The following is an 18,714-nucleotide window of genomic DNA, read 5'->3' on the forward strand; positions in this document are numbered from 1 at the left end:
CTTTAACCCGCTCACCTGAGAAATACTTACAATCCTTTTTATTTTTCAGGTTCTTCGTGCACGAGGTTTTTACAGAGCAAAAAAATACTGCAGTTTTAAGGAGCCTTTTCCCTTTTCCTTACTTGCTTTTTCTTTCTCCTTGCTTGTCTCTTTGGATTTTTACCTGCAATCTCCAATTCTCACCAGGAAAAACAAAGTTTTGGGCTGCCAAAAACCCAGGCAGGGCGCCTCCCTTGCTCTGGATTCCCTGGGGTTTTAGGGACTAGGTATATCCTGGACAAGTCCCCAAATAGTGAAAAACGAGCTTCACTTTTTGGTAAATTTTAGGAAATATGTTTAATAAAAAAATTAAGACAATCAGGACATAAAAAAAGCCAAGTACGGCTGGCCGGGTGACTTGGCATTTAGCCAAGTCCACACCTTGCTATCTCAGAGACATTCTTTAAATACCCTTTCTATCGCATCAGTCTATGAATATTCATATATTTCTATAAACTAGTTTTCATATTCCAGGAACTGTTTTGCATGGCCCCTCCTTGGGTCCGCCTTTTTAGAGCATGCGTGTTTCATGGCTGTGTCTTCATTATCACCTCCAGCTTGGGCCTTGGTCCGTGCTTTCTTCAGGTGGTAGATGCTGATAGTTGGTGTATCAGTAGCAGAGTCTTCTTTACATGTTCACTGGATGTTATCCCAACCAAACAGACAGTTTAAGCATACTTATATCAGCTACTACCACTCTGCTTAATCTTCTTTTACTAATAGCAGAAATAAAAGAAAACTTATATCCTATATCCTTACCACAACGTTATTAATCATATAGCACACATCTTGCGAAAAGCCAATTTTATAATACACATTTATAACACTAATAATTGTATCCTCTTGGTTGTTGTGTAGCAGATGTATCAATGTTCCAAATGGTTTGTACTCCAGGCCCCAGTTTTTCACCTCTTGAATTGTATGCCCCTTTTCCAAAACCCCTTTTTAAAATTCCTTACCTCCCCCTTGAGTCAGCCTCCACTGCTCCCACCTGGCTCCTCTGGCCGCATGCCCTCCTGCACTTCCGGCCACGTGCTCCCCGTCTACTTCCTGCTGGCATCTGCTGCTGTTACCACCCCCATGGAAATCACTGAAACCCCCATGAAGCCTCGCTGTGAGCCAGGACCTAATTGGCACCGAAAGTCCCCAGCCAAGACGAATCAACGCAAGATCCAGACCCACAAAAGACATCATTGACCTGGCTATGCCCTAAGGTGTTGGCAGACGGTTTCCTGCATCTCGCTGTAACTTGGAGGGCGCCCGAGAAGGGGGGGGATACCCCTAGATCGGGCCGGCCTGTGTGAGTTCAAGGCCACCCATGAGGGCAAACTCCCGGCTCTGCAGTAACAAAGGCTGCAAAGTCGATTGCCCCTCCTCCTCGACGGTGGACCAGGAAGAGCAGTGGCGGCTCAGACCATCCCTCAAGACCCCTTTTTTAATAAAGGCATTAAAAGGAGGAAACATTGTCTCCTGCCTGTTATTCTTAACAGGTATAAATCTGGCTCTCGTGCTCCCCAGTTTGCAAAATCATAGAAAGTATTTTTTCCCAGGCAAGGAGGAGCAATAGAAAAGGCTCTTATTTCCCTAAAATCCCTCCCTTCCCAAGCTTCTTCATAGAGACAGGCAGCCATTCTCATTAGTCACCGTTACACGGTTGTTTTGTGCCCTGCAGCCTCAGTGTGGGAAAACTGCCTGGAATCAGAGAAGCCTGGAAGCCTACTGCAGGATCAGCACCCTGCAGGATGATTCCAGAGCTGCTTCTCAAACTGTTGTTATAAACGCAAGGGCAAAATCCAGATTAATAAAGAAACGGTTTATTAATCAAACAATCCCAATCACCGACAAACAGAGAAAACCACAAAATAGGATATCTTCAGCGCAGCGCCAGGTGGATGAGGGGTCTGCACACCAAGGTACAGGAAGGAGCCCCACTGACCAAATCTGTTCAGTGCACCACCTTAGAGGTGATACATGTGGATTTTATGCCTTAAACCCATCTAATAAACATATAATAATTTTTTTGTATTAATCTGTAATATTTTTTTGCAGGAAACAGTGGTGCAACCATGATACTGGTCCTACAGATTTGAACCCAGAAAAATAGTCCCAATCATCCAGGATAGGTGTTGGACAACCATTTCATGCTCTGTTTGCAAATGTAGATGTCAGCAAGAGGGTGCTTAAATCCTGCATGGAGTAGAGTGGAAACACTCCTACCTCTGCTCTTTTACTCAGAGTAAATCACTCACCTTTGTGCTACACAGCAAACTCGGTTGTTGGGCACCCATCACAAGTGGTACAATCCTTAATGCTGTTTTGCTAGCAAAGTCCCTTTGTCATTTGCAAGCAAAATAATGCCTGACTGTTCTTTGCATACTTACAGTCAGCAGTCATTAGTGCAACCTTGGAAAGGAGAGAAAAAAGAGTGTTTTCATGCTAATCTTTTCTTAAAATGTGGCACAAATCCAGTACCAACAAATAATGTGGGGTGGAACTGTGATAGTATCACATGCCTCAAATGTCTTGGTTATGTGACAGCTTCACTAAAGCCAGGAAGTTTTCCTTAGAATCTACTTAGTCTACCTTAGAAAAGAAAAACCAAAACAACTTTATGCATCAAAAAGTCCAGTTGGAGGACTTTCCTTATCGCCCATCATTTTTAATTAGTTGATGTGCTTTCCTCTGTAGGGGGTTGAGTGCAGCACCCAGACTACACACATTGTTCCTTGGCTGGGGAGCTGCAGATGGCAACTTCTCTTATATATCATTTAGCCAGCACATGCTTGAGACTTCATGATGTTAGGGCAGTTCACATGGAGCCCATGGAGCATGGGTGCTTCTGCACTGCTCTCCAGGCTCAGGGTGACAGTGTCCAACAGGCAGCTTGTACAGGATTATTTTAGGCTGTGCTCAGTCGCTGGAGATGTCCTTTGGGTGTTCAGTACATTCAGTTTCCTTCTATCCACTCAATTTGTTTTTTTCTGTTTGGCAGAGAGATCTATCTAAAGTGACACCTTGCTCTGGGAAAACAGGAGCTAATTGATTGCTTTATAATTCAGAACATAGAAACTTTGTATTTTTGTGTGGGAAAGAGCTGTTATTTTATCCCTACCTCAGGTGGAGAAGTCATAAGCAGGAGCTGTAATACTGTTGGCAGTCCAGAATGAAATGCTGCTTGATAATATTTTTATAAGCCTGTGCTGATTCCAGCATTAGCCTTTCAGAGAAAGATAGATGGGGAAAACACAACTGTCCATGGTCAGACACAAATCCAGAGCTTGCAAATCCTGGGCTGGGGCAATGGAAGGAGATGGGGTAACAGAGGTGAGGATGAAGGTCAGGGAAACAGCCACTTTTCTGAGGGCTTTGCTGCATCCAACTTAACCCCCACCTAGAAACCAGGCTGGGGGACAGCATGAATCAGCAGTGAATTCCTGGCATTAGGCTCAGCCAGGTTCATGGTGGCTCACAGGGGACCCTGGGCACACCTGCTGGACCCTGTTTTGGGGAACACCACATCTGAGTTGGCTCACATTGGCTTAGCCAACTCCATTATTGCTCCAGGCACCTGAAAACATCCTCTGTGCTGTCCTGGAGAGCCCATCTGCTGCCTGCCCACCTCTCAGTCACTTTTGCACCTCCTCAGCAAGCAAATTGTGATCTGTAGGATATGACCACAGTGCAGCTGCTCATGCAGCAATATTGTCAGACTAGTAACACACAGCCCTCTGATGCAGCCTGTGATACTGAAACCCTTCCCAGATACCAAGGCACCAAAACCATCAGTTTGCACCAGTTTTCTGCTGAAATCCTCCAAGTGTAATGACATATGCTAGCTCAGAGGAGCACCAAACTCTCAGTGGGTCAGCAGCTAAGTGGAATAGAGCCCTGAGCCTAAAACATCCAATGTTTTAAACCAGACACCGCAAGAAAACATAACAAAGCGGTGCAACAATACTTTTACCATGGACCAGGATTACCATGCTTGGTAAAGTGTTTGTCGCTGCAGTCTGGGACTGTTTTTAACACTACTAATGAGTGACTAAAGCAGGGTGGAGTAGTTAAGCCAGCTCGATGCTCCCAGCCACCCACAAGGTTTATCTGACCATTAGAGGAGGACCTGGACCAGAGCCAGCTCATGTGAGGAGTCAGAACAAGATGCCTGCAAAGTATCTGTGTCCTGGGACACATATGGTGGAAAAAATGCACACTAGTTCCTGCAGCTGAGTAAAAAAGGCCCAGACTCCACACAGGGCAGGCATGTCCAGTGCTTGACATAAATCTCTGAGACTAATGCATCTCAGAGATGCATTAATCTCTGACCAGAGCTCATAAAGCATGTAGTTGACATCTTATCCGCCCATCAGAAAAAAAAAAACAGGAGAAAAGACATCTGTGCAAACAAGTTATTCCTGGACTAGAGGAAACAATTAAAGGCAAGTAGTGGTTTCTCACAGGGCAGTAAATTAATCGAAAATCATAAAATCATTATGGTTGAAAAGACCTCCCAGATCATCAAATCCAACCATTAACCCAGCATCACAGTGTTCACCATTAAACCATATCCCCAAGAGCCACATCCACACACTTTTTGAACATTTCCAGGGATGTAACACCTGGTCCCTGTCTATCCTTCAGAATGGTCTCTGCAGAGATCTATTAGCATTCAGGGAATCAGAAGCTGTTGAAAGGGGAACATCCAGCATCCCTTCTCCCATCACCTCCAGGATTGCTGCATTCAGAGGAGGGACCAAAAATAACTGGGAAGTACCAGATGGCAGCTGCTGGATGCAGTGCCCTGGCTGCCAAGTCCTTGTCAGCAAGGAGAGTACACACTGAATGGGAATGAAGACAGTCACTGGAGCATGCAGTTCCTGCAGGGCAGCACAGGAACACAGCAACAGCCTAGTCTGGAGAGCAAGAAACACTCCACTCCAGACAAACAATATTCTAGAGGAGCATATATGTGTACCTATATTGTTTTAATCTATACATGTATAATGAAAAGCCTACCTGATGTAGAGAACTGCTGTGAAATGCTCAAAACTCTATTATACTAAATCATTAAAGGTAAATTGCAATAAGGGACATGCATTTTAAAACAAGGGTTTTTCCCCCCACACACTGTCCAACCCCAATTGGCTGATTCACCAGAACCAAGGGCTTTATAAGTCACCTTGAATATTACCAGCTGTAAAACAAAATGTTCAAGGAAGCACTACATTTAAGAGCATTTAAACAGACTGTCTTCTCAGACCTTGGAGAGAAATTATATAAGCATTTTCCTTTGGAAGGGATGGAAGAGGGAGGAAAAAAAATTCAATATTTTGAAGCAATAGAATTATAGTTCACTGGAATTATAGCACATGCCAGTAAGACAGATGTACAGATTACAGGTTGGAAATCTTTGCTTTGGCCATAGAGGAAGTCAGATTATATTACCATGTAGCCTTTAAAATCAGAGAATTAAGTGACGTGGGATAGCAAAAGAAAACTACTTGGAGAAGTATTCTTAAACTTAAAAGAGAAGAAAGGGATTTTTGTAAAAATATTAAAAAGGAGTGGTTTTTTTTTTCAGTGCTCATCTATAGGGAGACAGGACATTATTGTATCTTTTATTAGTTTAGTTAAAACAGTTCCCCTTGTGATCTCTGATGTAGAACATGTAACTGCTAGAGCAAACTTGTAGAATTAAAAAAAAGAATTATTTTTAAAATCTCAGTTTGTAAATTAGTACCATAAACACCTGATGTTGCTAAATTCATATTATTTATAAAACTACCCAAGGTGTTATAACTGGAGCAGTGGCAGCAGAGATATCTGGTGCAACAGTCACAAACATTTATACCAGCTCAAGATTTGTTCTATAAAATCACGAGGTCAAATTGCCTTCAGCAACTGCATAGAGCTGTCAGAAAAAGCTAATCATGCATCATTATATTATATTAATGTATAACCAATGGAGAAGGAAAAACTAAACCCACAGAACTTATTTAGAAAAAGAATCTTTTACACCTGCAGAGAAGCTGGGAAAATAGAACACTCCTACCTGCAGCTTTTTGCTGAATGGTATTTTAATTACACACAGTGAGAATCTAGGTTTCCTCACAGAGCTACTGTGAATTCATGGCTTTCTAGAGGATGACTATATACTAGTGAGAGGGCAAAAGGGAACCTTCAGGCATAAGTATATTATATAACTTCTGAAGAGTATCCCTAGGAATTTCAAGTATGGTCACAAATTGCTGCACTTTCGAAACATAAATACAATAATGTGTTTTGCTGGCCTGTGGTTGAAGTCTCTTGCCAGTGGCCTAAGACTATTTTAAACAATATGGAGATATCAAATCAAGCTAAGAAGTTGCAGCATTGAATTTTTGCTAACTGCATCCCTGCACTTACGGGTTATCAGCTGCATTGATAAGAATTGTGCTTATCAGGAAGCGGTAAATTAATAAACATAGAAAGATTAAAAAGTGCAGGAGTCCTTTCAAGAGGGCTACATGAAAAGCATTAAATAAACAATATATCACCACAGCAAACATACTGACAGGTTAATACCACAAACATTAGAAATTATTTACTGTATAGAAAAGGGTTATTTTGTCATTCCCCAAACAGTAAATAGCACATGTATTCTTCCAGCTGAGAGAAAAAACACAGGATAGCTGCAATTCATTTTTTCTTGATTCACAGTTGCAAATAATAAAAGCTCACAGAAATAACTTTCTCTTTCAGAACAAAGTAGAAACATTCAGTTGCTAGAAGTACAAATCTCGTCTTCTGTCATGAATCTGAATACCTGAAAGACACAGCAGCATCAGGACAGTCAAACAGCACAGTCCTTGCAATGTCTTAAGATGTTGTGCAAACAAAATTGCACCTTTGGATCTGGTGCAAAAGAACCCTTACTAGAACAACCTGAATGACCATTCAAAGTATCCTCAAAACATTGCACATCAAAGAACCAACACTGGTGTATGACCAGTATCAAGAGACCAATAAAAATACAGAAGCCTGAATGCTTTGGGAATAATTTCTTAGAACAATTCACCCAGCAGTATGGTGGGTTTGTTGGTGCAAACTGCAGCAGTGCTAGCACATGTGTGCTTGAGGTACAAAGCAAGGGCCATTCTATCTTGCTGGGATCTGAAACTTGGACAGCAAGTGCAAAACAGGCATTGTGAAATGGCAGTCTGATGCTATAAGAACAACAACTAAGGTAGATGGGGTCAAAAAAAAAATCATGCATCTCATTTTAATATAATGTAGTGCTTTTCTTCTTTGTTAATGTAGTTATGGGAAGTGGTGGTTGTATCTGGGGGAAAAAGGAGCTTTTGAAATACAAAAGCAAACAAGGAAGCATCTTTAATACTACATGCATAAGCAAGGCTGCTGCCTGATTTGTTCTAAACCTGCTGGTTTCTTTACTCACCTGCAGTGGCATGGCTTACACTGGGATTTTCTGAGCCTTGGTAAGAGCTTGCTTTCCTCTCTTAAAAAAAAAAGAAAAAAGTACTGGGGATGAGCAGATTCAGCACAGAGATAAAAGTAGACAGTAGTTACTTAAGAAACCTTGTGCTTTTGCAGCCCAGCCTATAGCACAGGTGCTGAGGAGCTCTGTGCTGTCTGGCACAGCAACATAGACTTCCATAAATATAAATAGCAGCTGTTCTGAAACATGACACAGAGCAAGGAGTATATTTAACAAATAGAGCCAGGAAATAAGGACTCCTACAGCCAAACTAAATGCACACATTCTAGGGATTTGCCAAAAACTCCCTGTGAACATGGACCAGCCATTTCTTATCAATCTTTGTTGGGCTGTTTGATAATGACAAGGATGGTGTTACATGTGTGGTGTTTAGAGGCTCCCGAATATTCAGAATGGCCCTGTATACATCCTGAAAGAAAAGGCTTTAATTGGTAATGGCTGGGGAATACTGAACTGTTTAATTTCCTTTTCAATTTTTTCCTCACTCGTTTTCTTTCTGATTTTTTGGGAAAAACAGTCCATTGTTGTTAGCAGTGCTTCCCTGTTATCAACACAAGACTAATTTAATGAAATAGTTCTTTTTCTGAAGGAGTCAGTTCCTGGGGCTCCCAAACCTTGATAGGCTTGCATTGTCCCCCAGGGGGAAGAGGGCATCTTACCTTGTTCTGAAATGAGATCCCAGTTCAGACAATGTCTTTAAAGCAATTAAACTGTCATTCACTACCTACACAAAGTCTAGGGTGAGTGCCTATGCAACACATACACAAAATCTCTGCTCATATACCATGAGCAGAAAGTTTGCATTCAAGCTGAAGATATAGACACTCTACCATGAACAGACACAGACAGGCATTAGACATTCTAGCAGTAATAAGTTAGCAAAACACCTACAATCATGGTCCTCATAACAACATAACTGTTGTATATGCAAAAGAGGAACTCTAGATAAACTCCTGTTTGTATCTGCAGGCAGTCTTTAGCCTACATTCTGCCAAATTCCTGCTGATGCAGTTTCAAAACTGGGTAACCAGGAGGTATTTCACAGCTGCTTATTTTTCAAAACCTAAGCCTCAGGATTGCTTCTTCACATGCCTGATCTTTTTTGTTTAGAAGCACCAGGTAGGACGCACTGTATTTTTCCAGCAGATTCCCAAAACAATTTCACAACCCTTTTTCTTGGAGACCAGGGTCAAGCTGCCTGACTGAGGAACATCCAGGAATAGCAATGCAGATGTACCCCAACAGGCCTCAGCACTTTGGCCAGGAAGCCTGACCCCAGAGAGCTTCTCAAAGGCAGAATTACTCACAAGAGAGCAATTTTATCCAGCAGATCTAGACACTGTGGGGACATAAATGAACTTCAGGCATCTTTCTGCTGTGTGCTGGTAGTACCTAGGATTGGGATTCCTAGTAATTGTATATAATAAACGAGCAACAATCATCACTGTGTGAATTGCATTAGCTCTGGGAAATCTGCAGGGAGCAGACAGCCTTTGGCAGGCAGGGCAGCAGTGCCTCATGGCAGGGAGCTCTTAGCCAGAAGACAAGGCAAGGCTGGTCCACCAGCCCCTGTACCCTCATCATTCCAGCTACAGACAGAGACTGAGGGAGAAAAACCCTTGGCCATAGTGGCAAGGGCTGCAGTTTCCCATCCTGTACTCAGAACATAATTAACAGCCTGCACAGTAAGAGAGACTGCTCAGGGATCTTTCCTGGCCACCCCTTTCTGGTCCCAGTGAGGGAGCATCTGGTACACACCACAACTAATACCCATGGGTATTAGAGATTGTGTTAGCACTATGAATAATGCTTATAGTCACTTAAAATGTCTCCCCAATGTAAGCCAGAAGGTGAAATATTGTGTGAGTAGGCAATGCACATTTTTTGATGAACACATACTATATAGCTAATTGATCCCAAGTACCACAGTACATATCAGGGTTATCTACTGTAAAAGATTCCTGTGAGTTGGATCCAGCTTGAAAAGTGTAGGAACAGACAGTATTATTCTGTCACTTTAAATCAGTTGTCATCAAAGAATAAAGTGATACTATTCTCTTACCTTCCCCAGGAGCTGAACTTTGACTCATATTTTGTAACCTTGCAGGTCCAGTCATACAAGCAGAACTTGAGTGTTGCTTCATGGTGCATTCTTGCATGGATGTTAAACACCTTTCCTGTTGCAGGAGGCCAAGAAGAGAACTGTATTTCCTGTCAGAGATCAGCTCATCAGCTGCATGCAGGTCAGGGAGTGTGTGAAGATACACTGAACTGGTGACACTGGGAGTCCCAGTTGGAGGAAAGGGCCATAAATCTGCAGGTTGAGCTGGACAACTATGCAGAGATGATGGCTGGCACTGGCCTACCACACCAGCAGCAGAAAAATTCAGAGCAGAATTTGCCATGCTTGTTGAAGAAGATGATGGATATGGTTTGTAGCAACGTGAAGAGAAATTCCACTTATGGGGAGACATGCTGTCTCCTTAAAAAAAGAAAAAAAGCATCTGAAGTCTCATCAATTCTTACTTTTTTCCCAAGGCAAATTCCAGTGGACTTCTAAGGGAATGCTACCAGATTTCATATTCATTTTTACAGAAATATATAATAACTTTATTACTGCTTATCTTAAAAATAAACCACAAATTCATACTAAAAGCAGATTAAACCACCACCATCAATGTTTCTACTAAGTATTAAATGTGTACTACACAACCACCAACTTAGGTTTTTGAGAGCTGCAAGCTTAGACAAATATTTTTGTGAAGATGGCAACTTAAGTCATAATGCACTTTTTGCATCCAGCAGTGATGCGGAACACTTAGCTGGAAAATGATGACCTAGCCCTGCCAACAGGCCCATGGAAAGCTTGGGACTCACTCCAGCAATCACAGGGATTTACCCAGGAAGTTCCAGCTACATAACCTAGGGTTTTACAAGTATGATTTTCTTGCTTTCTGTTTGCACACAATTCCTAATTTAAGGTCAATTTTTTAGGATCTTAAATTCCTTAGTGAAAACCAGTCACCCTCATCCAACACCAGGCTCACATTTGGAAAGGAGCTCACTGTTTTTCAGGACAACAGTCTTACCCCTGTGCTTTGTGCTCAGGTCTTGGGGGTTCTTGGCATTGCTGAGAGCTCTAGAAAAATGTTCATCTACCATGCTGTTAATGTCCCCTTGGAAATAGGTGAACACCATGCTCTGAGATCCCCATTCTGTTTTCACAGGCTCTTTGCTTTTACTCAGTTTTGGGGAAAGCTTACTTGTTTCTTCCATTTTCAATGACCGACAGTCCCTGCAAAAAAACCCAAACAACAACCAAAAAAAAAAAAAAAAAAAAACAACAAAAAAAACCCCCAAAAAAACCCCAAAAAACACAAACAAAAAAAAAATCCAGACAGGTCAAAGAGACAATATTCAACTTCAATTGCCTAGTGAGTGGTGAACCCAGCTTCCTTCCAAAAATGATAGGGGCCAGAAAAACACTTATTAGTAGGATTAGATTCTGTTTTTCTGCTTTTTCCATGCACCTCTTCTTTACTGATTTCCTTATTAGATACTTCTAAAATGAAATACCTGGGCAGAATGGGCACATCTACCCACCAGCTTTCATTCCTCACCCTGACTGTTTAAGTCTGGGCTTAGGTCCTAGCACTATGTGAATGTGCCCCCTGGAAGAACTGAAACACTTAAAAAAATAATTCAGAGGTGGCACTATCCCTGAATGAAGTTCAGGGTGAACTTATCAAAATGCTTTGTCCAATTTAGGTTTTTGTGTTGTTCAAAAAACATAACAACAGAGTGAAAAAAAAAACAAAACAAGAACAACAAAAACCCCAAACCCCACTATACGACATTAGAGCTGAAAATAATTTTAGATAAGGTAAAGTCTGAAGTACCTTAATCACTGTCAGCACAGATCTGCAAAACAAAAAGACTTCTAAGAGTAATTAGTTGCTTCACCTGTTAGAAAAAGGCATTCAGATTAAATTATTGGAAATTCAAATCATGGCAAATTCAAGTAAAAAAAAACAACTCCAAAAAACAACAACAACAAAAGAAATAATCTTTTCTTGTTTGAAACAACTTACCTAGGAATGTGGTGGGTCTGCCATCTGCTTAAAACTTTGGTACAAGACTGCTGAAGCACACACACACTGTGGGTTGACCAGAATTTGCAGGTTTAAGGCAGGAACTACACTAAAATAGTTTGCAGGAAGTCAACAGAAGACTATAAGACTCCTTTTTGTTCTCTCTAAAAATCTTTGCTGCCAGATACGGTAAGAGCAGGACAAAGAATGTCACTGCTTGCCCTGGAGAAGCATCATTTTCATGCATTTGTATGGTTTCTGGCCACAAGGGAGCAAGTTCCCATCCAGAGCTCACAAGTCCTGCTCTAATCAAAATCATATTTAGCAAAGCTCAGGCTACAAATGCAGTGAAGTGCCTAGTGTTTCTATTCAATTTTCCAGTCTCATTGTCAGCTCATGACACTGCATAGTGTAATTGATTTACCTTTGTAGCAAAAGGAAGGCTGTTATTTTTCAGAGATCAGGGCAACCTTTGTCCAATAGCCAGTTGTACCACATAAAACCTCATGAATCATTAGATATGTGTTTCCATCCAACTAACCCTGAAATACACAGCACTGCTTAACCTAGTTCAACACATTTATCTGATTTCTTTCCTAGTCATACATCCCCCAACCCTCAGAAGCTTCCCAATAAACATTGCACTCATCTGTGTCTCAAAGGATACTCTGAAGAGTATCCAGCCTGTGAAGACTGCCTTCAAATGGTTTCTCAGAATTTTCTTACACATGAAAAAAACTGCTCAGGCTGTAAGACAAGTATCCAGATATTAAGAAATATGAGGATTAAGGTTGTCAAGCCATAATCTATCCTCATTCTAATGCTTAAGCCTTCACCTACAAACTTCCAAACTTCTTGTCCATGTTTATTATTTGCTTCCATGTTTAGTTTTGCTTGTTACCTCCATCTCCCACCACCATGTGCTCTGTTCAATTCTCCCTGGCTCATGGTCACTTGCTCAGCCAGCCTTAATCTCCTGTCACCAACTGCCAACTCATGTCCAAACTCAAGAGGTCCTTAGTCCTTATTTTAGAATTTCTATTGCTTTGCCCCATCCTCCTAGATTCACTTAAACACAGCAGTGGGAACAGGACTGCAAGGTCACACTGATTCAGAAGACCATCTTTAACAACTATAAAACTGACCCAGCTTTCCCAGACATGGAAAACTTAAACAAAGAACCACTTCCTCCCAATTTAGAGGCACCATCCCAAGGCCCATGAGAGGAAGCAGGAACTAGCACAACCCAATCACAGAACTGGAAGGACTTCAAGCACAGGAAGAGACACTGTTTTTTCCAGTCTTGTTTTAGAAAGCATCCCGCTGTTTGGGTTAAGGAACTTTATGCTTGCTCAGCCGGAGGCCAACACTTGCCATTGAAAATTCCAACCCAAGGAGTGAAAGCTTGGCAAATACATGAGCAACCAGATGGCCTGAGAAAGGACAAGAAGTCATCTTGACAGCAAGAAGCAAAGCAGATTTTCCTACTCTGCTCCAGCACTACACATCAACATACAATTTAGAAAGCATTAGCGCCGGCCCAGAGGATCACTTTTCCCATTCTTCACTCAGTACTAGCCATTATGTCTTTGTACCACTTTATTAACATGCTTAACTAGCTCCTGACATTAATTCTGGGCTCCTTTAACATTGTTTATTTGTGTGCAGAAGCTTGTGTGATTGTGACCAGTTAAAATGCCGGAAAAATACTATATTTTAAAGAAAAAAAGGGCACCTGTAGGAATGCATTCCCCACACCCCCAGCAGGTGTTTCCAAATAGGGAAAGAGTTTCAGTTTACCTTTAGACATTTTAGGAAGTTTAATTAGAAAGTTCTGTGTTCTTCTCTTATGTAATTGGCTCAGCGCCAGCACAAGAGCATGGATTGGACTCTGAGAGTGTAACTCAAAGCCTCTTGGTGATCTTATTGGCAGCAGGCCAGATTGTCCCTCCTAAAACATTCAGTATTTAGGAAGGAGCACAAAAGAAAGTAAAGGGCTTTTTGGAGTGTTTTAGCAGGGTGTCAGAGATTTTCTCAGACACCTGTGTGTGGCTTTTCATTTGTTTTCTGTAACATTTGTTATTTTGTAATTTTTCTTTATTAAACCTTTTGCTTTACAAAACACCTCTGAAGAGCAGTCTCGCTAATTAATTTTAGTCACTTCTCTGCAAAGGCTGGACCCTCAGAGATTGATACATTTACACATGGCTCATTACAATCTGACCATGTGCTAACCTGTATCAGGCACCTATCTCTTTTTTTCCACTGTTTCCCTTAAAAATCTCTTGCACTTTCCAACAAGTAGCCAAAGAAAGGCTGGGTATAACCTAGGTGACATCAGTCTTCCTAGTGATCATATGGGCATAAGGATTCTAGCATCCCAGGAGACAGGACCTAAATTTGGAGCACTGTAGTCTTCATTACCTGAACTTCCTATTATTCCATCATCAGCACAGTCTGCAAAAGGCAGAAATCCTTCCAACTTGTGTCTGCCACAAACCATTGCCAAAATAGAGTAGAAGTGGAGCTCAGGGTGAAATGGACTCAGCTCATGTCACACTACTCTTCGAATGGGTTACTAATAGCAAAATAGTGCAAGTATTTGTCCAAGTTATTTCTCCTTGAGGTGGACAAGGACCCATGGCCAACACAGGCTTAAGTGTGGTGGCTCTTGACAGCTCACCACAAGAGCTAATACTTTACAATGTTTTTCACATTCCCTACCCTTGCCAGCAGTATTGATTTCCCACCACTGGAGCATCTGACAGGGAACTCTTCATTCTTGATTTCATGTAGCTCAAACCAGTTTTAAAAACAAAAAATTTCCCACTTCGCAAGTATTAAACCACAATTTAACAAGCAGGCATTCCCTCTCATCAGGTTCTTCCTCAAATAAGGGAACATTTGAGGAAGTCAGTGAATTCTCCTACCTTAACTCACTGTCAGCAGCATCACACCAGTCATATTTTCTAGATGTGAGACACTCATGTTGTGTCCAGCAGGTCAGGATTCTTCCTGGGCCCCGCCAGCTCTGAGCAGACTGCAGTGACTGCAGAAGACAAGCCGCGTTCATGAACTCCCCACACTTTCTAGCCTTCAGCTGCGCAGAACGAGGCGTTTCCTTCAGCCTATCTGCTAAGAATGCATGAAATGCAACCCAACAAGTCAACCAGGTTAGGAGGTTTCAGGAATGAGGAAAATAGGATTGTAAGTAGGTTTAGGTTTGTTTGTTTGTTTTTTATGACAACACGTACACAATAAAGAAGACACTGCGGACTTCGGAAAAGTTTGGAGCAAGATGATAAACAAGTTATGGCAGAGAACCAAACTTACTCAGGATGATAAAGGACTTTTCCTATTGCCATGTTACAGAATATTCACACTTAAGTTGATAACTGCAAGCACCAATGAGAAAAAGAGACCTGTTTCCAACCCAGATAAACTGGATAATCAATTTTCTCACTTTGCTTTGCTGGATCTGTTTTAATAACTACAGGGAAGAAAAAAAATCATTCTTGTTCTGTAAGGGCTGTAGCAGGAAAGAGTTTGGGTTTTTTTGTGCCAAGTTTACCAAAATTAGAAAATTGCAGCCATTCCAGAAATGCTGAAACAGGGTTCACCTAACTGTTGACATTACGTCTTCTATAGAGTAGCTTAGGAGTTTGTTTACTCAGCCAGAAAGCTGGAGAGCACGATCCAATTCCCTCTGCCCTTCCCAGAACAACTTAACTACCGGGATGGGAGAGTTCCCGTGATGGTGCTTAGTCTTTTATTGACACATTGTTTGCGTAAACACATTTTCATTGTGAGACAGACTGGATTCCAGTCCACCACCAGGTCAAGAGCCCTCAACATCATCATCGCTCTTTCTCTGACTCCCTTTTCTAAACTGTCTCATATGGCAGAGATTTGCTTTGCTAAAGCTTTTCAAGACTTTATTTGAGATCTTCCTCTCATGCTGAGAGTTTAAGCTCTCCTCAGGTTAAGATGGCATCAATTTAAAGCTCCTAGAAAGAACTACAGGGTAAAATGGGATTATAATCCCTGTTCTTCAGTACAGGAATTGAATGATTTATTTCCAGTGCTTTTGAAGTATTCAGTGTCAAAGCTTTGAAGAAAAAAAAAATTTAAAAAAAACTTTGAGAATAAAAATTAAAATTCTACTCTAAAATCCTTATTAAAAACATCTTCACAATCTCAGTTTTAACTATGGTGTCTGCAGTGATCCCTCCTGCTCCTTTTCTCTCCATGCAAGTCCGCTAACACCACGAGCCAGGAAGAAGTCTGAGACCAAATCCATAAATAGGGAACAAATACCATATCCCACTTTGTTCCAGCAACGTGTCTACTGGGTCCAACTGGAAGCTCTGGCACATTAACACATGTGGTTTATAAAGTGAAGCCCCTGTGCATCAAATGCTATGGTATCTTTTACTGAGGAAAAAAGACAAATATGTTATCTTAAAACTAATCAGCAAAGGCTTGTTCTGTTCATGAGTTTGTTTATTAAAAAGGTAGTATAAAACACAACCCCTTTAAGAAACAAATTGAAGACAAAGGGTATTCTCAGATGCTGTCACAAGTCTAGATATTATTCAAATACCATTTGCTTTGTAATGTTGCTTTTCTAAAGTATAAATGAAAATGCTTAATTTATTGAAAGAAAATCACCTGTCAGAAAAAAATCCAAGTCCACTTACTGAAAAGTTTAATCTAACAATATACTTTCATATTACAGAATGAGCAAAAAACCAGTTTGCTGCAAAAGGTTTCATAATTCTATAAATATTTTATAGAACTTTCAGAGTATCCTGACAGTAAGAGATTGAGCTATAATGAGCGCTACAATATACACAAGTCAAATCAACACAAATAACAACTCACAGAATTAATTTACCATACTGCAGTATGTTTCCTCAAATGCAGAAATTAAAATAAGAATTTAAAATCCAAGTAAAATCTATAGAAATGCATTTTTTTTTCCCAAATCTGGTTTTGTTTAGGTTCAAGAATTCAGGGTATGAATATTGATGAAAGGCAAGTTTGGGTTTCTATGAAGCATCCAATGCCTTCAAGTTTTGTTAAGTGAATTAAGCTAATTATTTGTAATTTTTAATAGGTTAACCTTAACTGAATATTGTCTAGGACATGTTTTAGCTAAAATGCACTACATTTGACATAGTAAAGATTTTAAGTGAATTGCAATCTTTATACAAAACCTAAGCTGTACGAGGGATTGAAATTCAATTTAAATTTTTTTAAAAGCCAGAAGGAGAAACAGATAAACATTTTGATGCAAAATGAAACTAATTCTCTCTTTACACCTATATACGAACATTTGAGAACCTGCAAAGAAAGAGAAAACCTCAAAAGCCTTTTATTTTGAGGCTTTTTGTTTCCAGGTGTCTACTTTGGCCATGCTCCTCCAGCCACATCATCTCTGGTGAATACCTGTAACTCCATAAAAATTCCTTCCCAGAAAACCACTGAACAGCATTTAATTCTAAAGCAAACTACCAATTTATCCTGAAGCTAAGCAATTATTTTGGATGGTTCAGAAAGTGATTCTGCCAAATTATGCTGAAGGATCAGTTAATACTCTGTCATATTGTATTTAATTGGCTTTACATCCATTTTGTTACATGGAGAATTGGTAGAAACAACTATTTCTCTAGTTCAAAACTGAGCAAAAATAATTATCCACAAATTGTTTCAACCTGCTGCTAGCTATTGTTTTCATCATACACAGAGGAAAGGATACAGATTCTCTCAAAATTAACCTCTCAACAAAAGCACAGGGATGGAGGAACATGCAGTATACTGGAACACTGGAATGGGACCTAAAAAAACCTTAGAAAGTGAGTAAAAGGTTGTTTTTGTCACTTCTAATGAGCAAGAAAAGTAATTAGAAAACACTTACAATTGAAAAAATAAAGAGAAAATTTCTTTAAGGTTTTAATTTCTGACCAATTTATGTATGGTGCTGATCAGTAAGAAAAATATGTAAGTTTAAAAAGCAACTCAGCTTGTTCAGATTTGTTAAAATTTCTTATTAAACATTACTGCTCTATACTATAAGAATTCCATAATCGTTCTTTAAAATAGAAATTTTAACTTTTGTGAAAATTTTTGATTTGTGTTCAGACTGATTTATAAAAATGTCATAAATAATTTCAAAAAGGAAAACATCTAAAGAATTTGGTTTTAATGAAAATCTACTGAAAAGAGTCACATCTGCATTAACCTCTTCCTGGACTACTAAATGCCTCAATAACTCAATTATTAGTTTATAAAAATATATTTTTACATTTTACTGGGGAAAATGGAGGTAGACAAAAGGAAAATACAAGTTTGAGTATAATGCCACACTTGAAAACAACATATTTGCATGGAAAAGCAGCTTTTATTTCTTAAGAATCCTAGTTAATAGAAAAGTCAGTAAAGCATTTGGTCTGTCTTTGTTGGTGCTCTAATTTAGTGTGAAGTCTAAAGGAGAAGGTGAAAGGACTAAGAGCACATTGAACTTCTGCAGCAAGCCAGTCAAATTTGCACATCAATTGGAGAGAGGAAAGTTTACTGCATATACAACTCCTCGTTTTTCAAAGTCTTATTTCAAACACTAACATTAACCTTGTTTTCCATATCTGATACCATGATAAGGCTTCATAGAACTTAACAAGTTTTATATATAAATTACACAAGTTTCCCTATATCAGTTGTAATTCCACTGTAAAACAAGTGACTTAACTGTGTAGTGTTACACAACTGGGCTCCCTTTAAAAAAAAAGCAAACAAAACAGAAGAGTAAGAGATCTAAAGCCTGCAGTCTAGAAGCTAGAAGAAAAAAAAAAAGAGCACTGAAAGCAATACTCACTACACTAAACTACACTCCTCATATGCAAACACTTCCAGCTCTCAAAGGTCTGTGGTGCATCTTACCAATAAAAATAACTAAGGCAGAACCAACACAATCCAGAAATGTATCTGAATATACCACTATGTGCAGCTACTAACCAGGTAGTGTTCCAGATTTCCTGAATTCTTCAAACACCTGCTTTGCTGAAACACACAATCCACACACTTGGAAAG

General features: G+C 40.1%; 2 protein-coding genes across 2 annotated transcripts in view; both read right to left on the minus strand.

Moving 5' to 3' along the window:
* Nucleotides 1–213: 213 nt before the first annotated feature.
* LOC310922137 (transcription cofactor vestigial-like protein 1) lies at nucleotides 214–11,700 on the minus strand. The gene is made up of 5 exons (XM_083882535.1): nucleotides 11,626–11,700; nucleotides 10,624–10,829; nucleotides 9,597–10,016; nucleotides 7,475–7,534; nucleotides 214–6,841 (listed from the first exon to the last, which is right to left on the minus strand). The coding sequence occupies exons 2-5, from the start codon at nucleotides 10,808–10,810 to the stop codon at nucleotides 6,801–6,803; spliced, it is 708 nt and encodes a 235-aa protein (XP_083738661.1). The 5' UTR covers nucleotides 10,811–10,829; nucleotides 11,626–11,700; the 3' UTR covers nucleotides 214–6,800.
* Nucleotides 11,429–18,714, minus strand: part of LOC310922240 (17S U2 SnRNP complex component HTATSF1-like) — a gene marked incomplete at its 5' end in the record, with an annotated part of 28,499 nt that continues 21,213 nt past the window's right edge. The window contains 2 exons of the mRNA XM_083882697.1: nucleotides 11,429–11,497; nucleotides 14,556–14,760. Coding sequence (XP_083738823.1) covers nucleotides 14,749–14,760 — 12 coding nt within the window. The 3' untranslated portion in view covers nucleotides 11,429–11,497; nucleotides 14,556–14,748. The remainder of the gene's footprint in view (nucleotides 11,498–14,555; nucleotides 14,761–18,714) is intronic.

The sequence above is a fragment of the Zosterops lateralis genome (assembly GCF_965231275.1).
Source record: "Zosterops lateralis genome assembly, chromosome: W".
In the NCBI taxonomy this organism is placed as follows: Eukaryota; Metazoa; Chordata; class Aves; order Passeriformes; family Zosteropidae; genus Zosterops; species Zosterops lateralis.